Source organism: Metopolophium dirhodum, chromosome 2, assembly GCF_019925205.1.
Source record: "Metopolophium dirhodum isolate CAU chromosome 2, ASM1992520v1, whole genome shotgun sequence".
Lineage (NCBI taxonomy): Eukaryota > Metazoa > Arthropoda > Insecta > Hemiptera > Aphididae > Metopolophium > Metopolophium dirhodum.
In genome coordinates this window covers 42,506,154-42,518,921 of record NC_083561.1, presented here as the reverse complement: position 1 = coordinate 42,518,921, position 12,768 = coordinate 42,506,154, and the positions used below count along the sequence as shown (strand labels likewise).

Here is a 12,768-nt window from a genome sequence, read left to right as displayed (position 1 = left end):
AGATATGAACGTGGACTATTAATTTTCAACTTTTATTAAACGTATATTCTAAAATTATAAGATAACTAAAAAAACTTGGTGTTGTCCGGAATCACCCCACATGTCCGAAGACCCCCCATTTTACGGTATATCATTGAATTTAAATTTAACACCATCCATAATCCATTACAGTGAGCCATTTGTAACCTACTGTACAGCAAAGCAACACTCACTTGCCCAATTTTTGATTTTTTGATATCACTTATACGAAAAAAGTTCTTTCAAAATCCATAATTTGTTGTGTTTTTCAAACTTCAATAACTTTTTTTTGTAGTTCTGATATCGCAAAAATAAAAACGATATTTCACAGCTAAAGTTGTCATTTTATGTGGTGAAAATGTCGTCTCTTAGTTATTACTGTAGCCTTCTCGGTACTTTCCGGCGCCAAAAGTTTTTGTTGTTTTACATTAGTAAGACGGAAACAACACATGCGGGTGTAGCGTCCTTTTATTATTTAATAAATTGTTTATTTTAATAATAGTTTATAAATATAATTTAAATTATACGTTCCTCGTACACACAATATAATATAACGTACTGTATAAATAGTAAGCACTTGGCACGTACAGGGCCGGATTGGTATGTATCGGCCCATCGAGATTTACACTTCTAAGCGGCCCATTTACATATTCACTGGCTCAAAATTACGTCTAAAATTATTATTAGCTATTATAGGCGACCAATCGTATTTAAAACATGAATTTATTTTCGCTCAATCACTCATACGACCGGCCCAAACTTTAAGCGGCCCACCGAGATTTTCTCGGTAGCTCGCCTAACCAATCCGGCCCTGGGCACGTATAATTAGATAATATTATAATACATTTATTTATTATTATCTATATCTGTGTTGTGACAAGTACCTAGTAACTTTTTTTTTAAGGGTCAGTCCTAGATGTAGAGAATTTAATTAATATAGGTATTGCACCTAGATAAATTATATTATAAAATGCATACATTGTATATTTTAATATTAATTATTAATATTATATAACATACAATTACAATTATGAATTATTATGATCTAACTATCTAAGAACTGCACAGTCCGAAAAATGCGGGAATTTTTTTACAGTGTAATCTCTATTCAATAATCCAACTTTTAGTGCTTTAAAGTCAACACTGTTAGATAATTACTAGTATTCCTTGGGTTTTAGCTGATAAATTTATTTTTGGAAATAAATAAATAATCATAAAATTATATATGCCTCTTTGGCTGTAATCCAGTATCCAGTGACCAGTATCTAGTTATCCATAAATGAATACGTGTTTAATAAAATATTTTACATTTTATTTCTTACTTGTAATTTATAATTATATTTATAATTATAAAATGACATAATTCCAATTTTACCAAACACCAATATTCGTTCATTTAACTTTTTTTTTGTTTATAGAAGACTAAAATATTTTAATAGTACGATATTTAATATTAGTAAGCATTGTAACAAAAACACCACGATAAATATTTTGGTAAGTTTAATAAATACATTTTTTTAACAATCGCGCTAAACCATGTTAATTAATTGATATCAGTGATTTCATTTTATAATTTATTCAAATAATAGTACTTAGGTAGGCTTAAGCAATATGAAATTTTAAGAAGTGTAAATATGTGTTGCATTAAATCAGAGTAGGTAATATAACGCAACTAGGGACATTTTTCTGGCAGGGCTAAAATTGTATCAGCAGTACAACCCTGATAATTAATAAATTAAACTAAAATATGATTAAAAAAAGGGGGGGTGGCTTGCTTACTGGTAAAGTTTTGTTTGTTTTTTTAAATATATTATTAGAAATTGTTTGCGATTCATTAGCGATTTGCACTAGCTTAATTTTTTTTGACATGTCTGTTATTGACCACACCACCTATTTATAAAAATGTCTAACTAAATCCAACACAATTGAGAATGGTACACCGTACACAACTGTTACAAAGTTAACTGAAGTTTGAAATCAATGATAAAATAAATAAGAATGTCAATTGGTTGTACTTTTTAAAATTTCTATTAAATTAATTTAAGAATTAAAACTGATATTATGATATAAATTATTATAAATGGACATACAACAATTGAGCAATATATTCCTTTCCTTCATAATACACACGCACGCACACCACTTTCGTGCGCTTCCTCATATGCGTCTAAATATAAATATATTCCAACTATTAAATATTAATTACCAATTTATCATTATGACAATAATTTCTTAGTACACAATATAATATTTTTTCAAAATAATATTAAAATAATCCCATTGGCCTGCTTTTATAATCAGACAGGGGCAAATGCACACACAGCTTAATATTAAATATTTAAATAATAATTTGTTGAAATATTTAGTTAATATTATTGTATAACTACTATTAAATTTTATATTTTTTTATATAAATTTCAGTAGTAATTTTGGATGAATAAATATATGAAATAGAATTAAACATTGAGCTATAATATCAACAACAATATATGCAAAAGTAAAACTACAGTTATATTCAATAGAAACATCGACCATGGATGAATTGTGTGATAAAATGGCAGTCATAAATGTTACACCTTGTAATCTTGTAGCAAATTATGAACAACTAGAATTATTATCAGAATCAGAACCTGAAAAATTATTTGCATTTCTAATTAATAACAATAATTTCAAATATACGTTGAATAAATGTGTAGATATTACAGTACTCATACATTTGATGAATATATTTTCAAAAGTAAAATTATTGCAACTATCTCAAATAAAATCTACTGCTTTAGATATGATATATAATTCAAAATATTTGGAACACTTAAATAACTCTCTTATCGATGTTGCTAAACTTGAAGATTTAATTAGTGAGATTAAATTACAAGAATTTTTCATCAGCTGTCAAAGTATATTAGAAATTATTGCAAATCCAAAATCTAAAGAACTCTTGAATGAAATAATACAATTTATACAACCCATATTAATTGAATCAAGCTCAACGGATATTCAAGAATTAGTGTTGATTAATGATGACTCTAAGACTGAAAAAATTGTCAAAAATGCTGTGCATTATGATGTTAAAAGATGGCCACAATGTTATAAGTCTCTTTCTATTTATCCTGTAATCACAGATATTACTGCAAAAAAAGTTATTTTGAGTCCAAATATAATGGAAGGAAGTTATGATAATATAGAACATTACATTGACGTACAATTTCGTTTGCTTCGTGAAGATATCTTAGCTCCGATGCGAGAAGGTATCCAGTCTTATAAAATAATGAGCAAACTTAACCAAAAATGTGTTATAAAGATGCCTAATATGCGTATTTATTTTGAGGCAAAGATTACAAAAAAGTATACAGAAAAAGAAACCTTTTTAGTACATTTTTTTACTAAAGAAGATTGCTCAATTAATTCAAAAAGATTTATGTTTGAATCACTGTTGGTATTTAGTGATGACAATTTTAATTCAATGTTTTTTGCAACAGTTATTAAAATGAATCAGCAAGTATCATTACCAATAAAAACATTAGTAATTCAACCTTTGGGTAATAAATTATCAATTAAATTGAATTCATCTTATACTATGGCTGAATCTGATGCATATTTTTTACCCTACATGTATAGTATGGAAGTTTTAAAAACATTTGACCATTATAACTTTCCTATGAAATCGTATATTGTGTATGGAAAAACTAAACCTAAAGTTCCGGCGTACTTAAAATACAGTTCAAAAACATACAATATTAATGGTTCACAGTTTGATATTTTAAATGATAAACTTTGGCCAGATAACAAGGTTCTAGGACTTGACTGTGCTCAAAGATTGGCATTTAAAGCAGCATTAACTGAAGAATTTACTGTAATTCAAGGACCTCCTGGAACTGGAAAAACATATATTGGTCTTAGAATAGCCAAAAGTATTATAGAGAATATGTATGAAACAAATATACTTAAAAAACCAATTGTAGTTGTTTGTTATACAAATCATGCTTTGGATCAATTTCTTGAAGGTTTAATTAATATCACTAAAAAAATTACAAGAATTGGTGGCGGATGTAAATCAGTTGTTTTAAAATCCCATGTATTAGGAAATATTAATAGTCCTACAGCAAAATTACATTTGAGTAAATCATATGTAGTTGGACTTACTACTACAGGAGCTGCAATGAGACATTCTCTGTTATTGGAACTAAGACCCCCTATAGGTTAGTTTAGATTTATATTTTTTTTATTATAATTAATATCAAATTGCATATTGTACTATTATTTTGTATGGATTGAAATTATTTATTTTTAATAATTAAAAAAAAAACACATTAAGTATTAATTTTAATTTAATGTATTAAGACGTAATATTTTTAGTACAGAGATTTAATTATGTCAAATTCAATATTTTAATAATAATTAAACTCTGTTACTAAAACTATCTTATAGTAATAAAATATCAAAATCAAACATAAGTTGACTAATGATTTGTAAATAAATAACTAATTGAAAAAAATAATTTTAACTTCTTGGATATTATAGTGAATATAATAAAATACTAGGGCATTAAAATGTCATTCATGCATTAGAGGTACTTAGAACTTATAAGTTATATGATACAAATATGATTTTTTTTATTAAATATAGTTAGTGTAAATTAATATAAGTACATGAAATAAATACTAGATATTTTTTTAAATAATTATTTTTTGTTATTTATTATATATTATATTATTTTAAAATTTGCAGTTATTGTGGAAGAAGCTGCTGAAGTCTTAGAGTCACACGTAGTTGCGTCCTTAACTGAATCTTGTCAACATTTAATTTTGATTGGTAAGTATTATACTTGCATACTAAATAAAAAATGTATTTTTTAATTTAAGTTTTTATAGATTAAAAAATATTTTAACTGTAATTTAGTTGCGTGAGTATTTATTACATACTTTAAACTTCAATATATTATTAAAAAGTTGGCATAGACATCTTATAACCTAACCTAATTATAAAGGCAAATTGTAAACAAAAAAATTAATATGCAAGTGGATAACTTTTTTATAAAATATTTTATCTTTTAATTTTAAAATATTTTAAAATTTAAACAATTTTGAAGATAGGTATATTATAGTATTATAGTTTGAATTACATTAATACTAAAGTGTAATCATTATTAAAGTGGAGGTCAATGATCTTTTATTATCTTTTTTTTTTAAAAAAGAAAATAGATGAACAATTTATGGTATTTTATGACCAATTATTTATTAAATTATATTTTTATGATTTATAGGTGATCATCAACAATTACGTCCGAGAAATGCATCTTATACACTTGCAAAACGGTTTAATTTTGATGTTTCGTTATTTGAACGTATGGTAAAAAATGGATTTCCCTGTTATACCTTAGCCACACAACATCGAATGCGGCCTGAAATATCTGCTTTAATGAAACCTATTTATCCTTTCTTAATGGATCATAAATCAGTTAAAAATAGAAGTGATATTAGAGGTGTTACTAAGAATATATACTTTATTCACCACACAGTAAATGAAGAGAAAGTAAGGAATATTATTGATTATTGAGTAGTAAATTATAATTTACTATTTATTTGTATTACACTCTATCTCAAAGTGAAATACACCTTTTATGAGCACTTTTTTTTCCCCTTCTACTGGTTACTACCTATGACGATTTGTGGAAAATGTGCGCTTCCGGTCAGATACAGGTCGCCACTTGGTGTATCTACTTAAAAACAGAGTATAGGTATCAATAATAATATCAATCTATAGTGTTTTCATTTTAAACCTTCCTAACTAATCTATCATGAAGACATTTTCAAAACACGCAATGAAGCGATATTCGATAACAAAATGAAACAAATAATAATAGTAATTACGTTAAATCATGAAAATATATCAATATAGCAATAATGAAATGCGTTTAAATTTTCTCCCACCTAAGCCATCAATATCTTGTACTGCGTAAACGAAATAGAGTGGGGGACCCAGTCGGTGAGAACAACGCGAGATGAGGCCCCCGTCACTCCTGATTTCATTATAATTTCTCATTAAAAAGTTTGCACGTTTCCTTTAATAACTTAACTTAATTTTTAACCGTACAATTTGGATGATTTTTGCACAATTTTTTTGATTATTCTAATTTATTATGTATTAATTGATTCAGTAGATGATTAGTTATGTCCGGTTAAAAAGAATACCAACATTTACACTGTTTAAAATGGGAAACTCCTGCTTCTAAATGATAATTACTGTCTGCTACCGCTATATATTTTTTTTACTTAAGCTTGCGCTACAACCTTGGTACTGGATATCCAATTTAATATTTCTCCATCATCCCAGATATCCCTTGCTTTTCTATTTTATCTTCTCATGATACTAATTTCACTAAAAATGTAACTCAATCTAGAGCAGGGGTCACCAAATGGCAGTCCTCGGACAAATTTTATCCGGCCCGCAGACAAGTAAAAGAGTAAAAAACTTTAATATTATACATGTTGTAATTTATAATTTTTGTTCATTGGTTTTTATTGACGTCAGTAATTTCGATCGTCCGGGAACAATTTCCCGGTTCCAAATGTGGCCCTTCAAATATATTAATCGGTGACCCCTAATTTAGAGCAATGTCATTATGCAACAAATACCTAACTGATTTCTTTTCTGATATTTTATATAAAATAATTAAATTTCACGTTATGTACTGAAGTTGTTATCTATTATATTCTAGAATCTAAAAACAAAAATATTAATATAAAATATAAATAATATAAGTAAATTTAACTATTATAGTGATTTCAATTATACACATTGTAAAATAACATAAATATTTTTGTAATTCCATCATCACTATATTCCCCCCCAAGCAGACTCAAAATTCCTCCCTGGAAGGAATTACCCCCTCCCCCACGGTTGGGAACCGCTGTTCTCGATCATTATTACAGTGGTCGCCACTTATTGAACTCACTTTAATACTGGGCATTTGAGTCAATGAACCAAATAAGTCTATAAATAAACATTCTTTTTTCAAAAATCTAAAATATTGAGATTTCAGTTTAGAAATATATATGTACAAATATGTGCATGTATGTATGTATATGCAATAACTAATAAAATATATCATGTAGACAGACTAAATATATGTACTAAAATGTATAATAATAATATAATGTGAGTATTTAATAAAAAAAATATATATTTACTTGCCTATTGTAATAACTTAAGTAATTACTTAATTTTTATAGAAATCCATCGAGGGTTAAATGGAAATTCTTCTTTATTTATCGAATTTTCATAGACCCCATTAACCGGTATAATGAGTCTAATAGGCAAATGAGTGCAATAAGCGGTGACCATTATGTATTATGTTATTAACCATCATGTATTAATTCAAACATAATAATGTCATGTATATTTATTTTACAATTGGGCTCATGCCTGTTTTATTCCAATGAATAAGTTAATATTATTATAATTAATTAACGAAGTATTATATATATTTATATTATGTGTGTATTTCATTAGGAAATTGGTTCTAATAGCCACAAAAATATTCATGAAGCAAAATTTTTTATGGAATTTGCCAGATATCTTACAAGTCAAGGCTATCGTCAAAATCAAATTACTATACTAGTTACCTATCGAGATCAATTATTAAAATTTCAAAAGGTAATTCAAATAATTTAAAGTAGTTTTTATTAAATTAATTTTTATTTTGGAACTTGTTCATGATTTGAGTAACGTTCATAATAAATATAATTAATATCTTAAACATGAATTTTTAAGAATTTTAAATTATAAACAAAAATTATAGGTTCCATGGAATAAGATAGTTAAAATTGTTTAATTAAAAAAATGTCTTAGTTAACTAATAGGTGGGACAATAAAACGTTTAGAAACTGCTTCACTTTGTCATAACCCTAATATTTTGCCTATACTCTGCACATCCGCAGACTTCATCTTACTATCGAAACCGGTTCCCCTTTGGCCGGGTGTTGTGTGGGGATCCAGTTTTGGTCGGTGTGCGGCGCATTCTCTCGCTGGACAGAGTAAATAATTTTACGTTTTAGCAAAATAATAAAGTAACTTATTTTACCACTACTATAGGTTTTTTGGTCAACACTTCCATGTTATAGATATGCTAAAATATCATGTTGATCAATTGAAAATAGTATTTATAGATTTACATATATTTTATGTAATTCACTTTTTTTTTTTTTTATTGATCTTAAGCTTCGGCAACTATGGCCATTAGCTGTAGTGGTTTGTTTGTGGGTTGTTAGTGTCGGTAGGGGAAGGAACACGTGTGTGTTGGATTTGGCAGAATTTTTGATTGGGCACCCGTAGGTATCTGACATGCCCGGGTGGGGGATGGCGGCACTTGTTCTCCGGACACCAGGACTTGCACGGAGAAAAATGCCGCCCGGTGGTCGAGGATTGAACTCGGACCGGCTGTGCCGAATCCGTAGCGTTAGACCGCTCGGCCACCTCGTCCCCCTGTAATTCACTTATATTTGTGTTATAATATGTTATTTTAATTTATTTTTTATAATTGATGGCTTAGATTCAAGAAACTAGTTCTTTCTTAGAAGATTTTAGAGTTGAATGTGTAGATGGCTACCAAGGCGAAGAAAATGATATTGTTCTGTTGTCTTTAGTACGCAGTAACATTGATAATAAAATTGGGTTTTTACACATTCAAAATCGCATTTGTGTTGCCTTATCTAGAGCTAGAGACGGATTATACATCATGGGAAATATGGATAATCTTATACATTCATCGATATGGAAAAAAATCAGCCAGACACTAGTTGATCAACAAGCTCTTGGTATGAAATAAAACTAATGTTAAGTATACCTTTTATGTTTTCAATATTGCATCAAAAATTAATTTTTAGGCAATAAATTAACTCTATATTGTCAAATTCATAAGGATTGGATTAACACAGTCTGCACTAGCAGTGATTTTTCTAAAGTTCGGTGTTCAAAAGTATGCAACATTAAAATGGATTGCGGTCATCAATGTCCACATTTTTGTCATTATTGTGATCAATCTCATAAAAACTTATATTGTTGTAAAAAGGATTTTACTAAGTAATTTTAAATTAAATTGGAAAACATTTAAAATTATTAACTATTTATCAATTTTCTAGAATATTGCCCTGTGGTTTCAAAATCAAAATACAATGCTGGATGAGATTTTTGACTTTTGAATGTCCTCTATAAGGTAAACTTATTTATTTTTTAAATAAATAAAAATAACATATCTTCACAATTAACTATTTTGTGTACATTTATTTATGTTATTATTCTGGGCAATTTGATTAATAGACAGTTTTTTTTGAAACACATTATAATTTAGTATTTGAGAGTGTGGTGGAAAGTTTCTTATCATACCATTGTATTTTACTTACTTGATTTTTAATTAAGTAAGTATGGTAATTGAAATGAAAAAAGTCTGAATTTTGAAAACTTCAAGAATTTGTATTAAATAGGAAAATAATAAATATGTAACTCAGTAATGATAAGTAGGTGGGTAATTTAGCTAGTTATAATATAAAATATTAATGAGAAGGATTTGATATCACACTCAAGCGGTATAACCACTTGAATTCATAAAAACGTCGAAGTGAACAGTCCCAAAATATCTATTTTTTAACTTTTCTCCTAAATTATGATAGCTAGAAAGTTGGTTGATAACTCATTAAAAAGGGATTATCAAGTAAATACTAAATGTAGAATTAAAATTTTTTTAAAAAAATTATTTAATTTTTCACAAATAAAAAGAGTTGTTTTACGCTAGATTTTTATTTAGCGAGAGAGATTTCTGAAACTGGAGAACGGATTTCGTTGTTTGGGGTCTTGTTAGATTCCCATTGGCTAGGAGAAGTGCAGTGAAGATTTTCAGAACTTTATCTCTAATTGTTAATACACTACAAAGCTATAATGCTGAAAAACATCAAAAAACACCCAATAAAATTAGTTTTAATTTTTTTTAAGCTCTGTAGTCATTCAACTATTAAAAGTCTTGAAAATCTTTATTGCACTTCTCCTAACCAATGTGAATCTAACAAGACCCCAAACAACAAAATCTATCTCTTAAATGAAAATGAAAATGATTTTTTGTGGGGCTGTTCACACTAAACTTTTTCTGGATTCAAATTGTTATTTCGGTGTAATATCAGTTAATAAATTTCTAAAAATTAAAAATCATGAAAGTTTACATGCCGATCCCTGACTTGGCAAGCATTTTTTATTTACTTTTGAATTTATTTTTATAAACACAAAATATAATTTCATGTTATGGTCTAAAGTTTTAGAATCTTAAGTAGGTAATTAGTGATTAATATACAACTAAAAAATCACAATTTTACAAATTGTTCTATCATCATCTGTTATATAATATATAAGACACTAGTCATTAAAAACAAACTAATACTATTGACATTATTAAACAAAAAAATCAGACATTGGACTAAACATTGTGAGAAAATGCAATTATTTTTTTCATAATATATCATTAATATTTAATAGTTACCTACCTATCCGGTGTTGCCCATGCCAAAGATTTGTTTTATATGAATATATTTGTAAAAAAAAATGTATGTACCATATTTCTGCTAATAATAATAGTAATATAATATGTAACCATCAGTAACCCTATAATTAAACAAAAATATATTCTTTTTTCGTTAGCTGAAAAATTTTTTCAAAAAAAGTGAAGGAAACCATACAATTGTACAATATTATGCTGTGTTTTGGAAAATATAAGTTGCTTTCATCCACTCAGTATTCAACAGATTTCTTCAAAATTGTTTTTTTTTCCATATCATGAGTAAAATATAAATAACTATGCAAAATATCTATTTATATTTTATTTATAATATGGAGGAAAGAACAATTTTGAGTGGATGAAAGCAACTTTTATTTTCCAAAATACAGCATAATATTGTACAGTTGTTTAGTTTCCTTCACTTTTTTTCTCTTTAATAATTAATGCTAATCCTGTAGGTATAAAGAATACACTAATGGTTAATTTTTTCTGTAATATTTTTTATTTGTTTTATTATACTGTCAAATATATCCACCAGACTTATGAGTTATGACTTATGATCATAGTTTTATGATCTTTGTAATGAATTTAAAGCTATAATTAAAAATTTGAGGGACAATTCAGTAACATTAATTTTGTAACATAGATCATTGGCATATAAAATATTGACTGTTGCATTGTAGTTTATGTTGGATATATTGAACAATATTATAAAACAAATAAAAAATATTACATACAATTTCAATGGTATTAGAAATGGTCAGTAGATATAATTACTTAAAATCAATTATATTTGTCCAATCCAAATGTTTTTGTTTTATATGTATTTTTTTGATTTATAAAAAACTTATTTAATCAATAAAAAAACGGGTATTCTCTTTTGTAGTCTTCAAACTGAAAGGAGCAGTAATTCCCAAAATTGTGTATTAATACTAATTTAAATTTTATAACCATTTTTGAATTAATAAACTATTTTAGAAAGTAGGTAGTTAAAATCTACAGATCACTTTTCTAAGTGTGCCTCCAAAGTTCCAAATAATTTTATACTACATAGTGGCGTATTAACCGTGCTTTTAAAGGGCAGTTTCCTGATAATTTTAAAGGGGTGGGTGGGTGGGTAGGTGAGTACTGTAGTGATAATTTGTAGTACAAGACTAACTTCATCTGAATATGATATTTAATATGAATAATAAGTATTATATTCAATATTCAAAAAATTAATTTCCTCATAAAATATTTCACTTCCCCACGCCACTGAATCTACACACTTTTTATTTTTTATGATATAATTGTCAATAATACCTATACCTTCTTATATGCTAACTGATAATACTGATTGTGCTCCTGACAAATTGTATAAGGGAAGTACTGTGAAGAATATGTGACTTCAATGATGTATAATGATTGAATAAAGTGAGATATTTAAAAATTTCTCAAAGATTTTTGAGCTTAAATAGTTAAACAGAGAATTCTGAAACTAAATAAATACATGATCAATATCAATTAATAATCTTTTTAACTTTAACCATTTATTATTGGATTTATTAATTTAATATTGATTGGTATTTGTTATTTTACAGGTACCTATCTACATTATGAAAAACTAAAAGGCTTATATTATATTGTACCAATTTTGTTTGAATAGTATACAATTCATAGACGTATCACCGACATATTAAAGATATTATATTGAAACTGTTTCCTTATCCTGGGATCCGTTGTTAATTTATGAAATAAAAATCATCTAATAGCAATTATATCCAATTATTTATAATTTGATTGTAAAACTATACATATATTTTTTTAATTAAACTATTTGATATTGTTCGTAATTATGATATATTAAAAATGTATATGAGTATATTTTTTTAAAAGAAACTAGTTATAAGTTATTTATATTCAAAGTTGTTTTATATTATTGAAATTTGAATTATTAATCTAAAACCATTCTACCTAAATATATATATTATAGTGGTGGTTGTGAAACAATTTAGTCTTGTAAAGTATTTGAGTAAAGTATTTAAATTTCCAAATTGTATTGGTCATACTTTTTTCATCGTTCTCATCTTAATATTTGTTATATTATTATATTTTTTTTGTTTTTTTTTTATTCTTGCATATTAATATTAAGTTATTAAAGAATAACATTTTTTTAGAAAAAACTTGTATTTTTATTGTTATCATATCATAATGGTATTAGTTTATTAAAA

At 26.7% G+C, this 12,768-nt stretch overlaps 1 protein-coding gene across 3 annotated transcripts; it reads left to right on the top strand.

The window, feature by feature from the left end:
• The first annotated feature begins 1,288 nt into the window (after positions 1-1,288).
• On the top strand, positions 1,289-12,561 carry LOC132938595 (NFX1-type zinc finger-containing protein 1-like). Of its 3 annotated transcripts, none has more exons than XM_061005516.1 (9): positions 1,289-1,512; positions 2,443-4,217; positions 4,747-4,830; positions 5,282-5,550; positions 7,531-7,674; positions 8,570-8,834; positions 8,904-9,099; positions 9,159-9,232; positions 12,139-12,561. In XM_061005516.1, the coding sequence occupies exons 2-8, from the start codon at positions 2,552-2,554 to the stop codon at positions 9,229-9,231; spliced, it is 2,697 nt and encodes an 898-aa protein (XP_060861499.1). In that variant the 5' UTR covers positions 1,289-1,512; positions 2,443-2,551; the 3' UTR covers position 9,232; positions 12,139-12,561. The 3 variants fall into 3 exon arrangements, with proteins under 3 accessions (XP_060861499.1, XP_060861500.1, XP_060861498.1); XM_061005517.1 differs by having other exon boundaries at positions 2,440-4,217; positions 12,204-12,561; XM_061005515.1 differs by having other exon boundaries at positions 2,440-4,217.
• Positions 12,562-12,768: the final 207 nt, after the last annotated feature.

Excerpts from the sequence above, each read along its gene's own strand:
- LOC132938595 (XM_061005516.1), top strand. The coding sequence starts at position 2,552 with ATGGATGAATTGTGTGATAAAATGGCAGTCATAAATGTTACACCTTGT. Across the intron at positions 4,831-5,281 it reads TCAACATTTAATTTTGATTG|GTGATCATCAACAATTACGT; the intron begins GTAAGTATTATA and ends TATGATTTATAG. Across the intron at positions 5,551-7,530 it reads ACACAGTAAATGAAGAGAAA|GAAATTGGTTCTAATAGCCA; the intron begins GTAAGGAATATT and ends GTATTTCATTAG.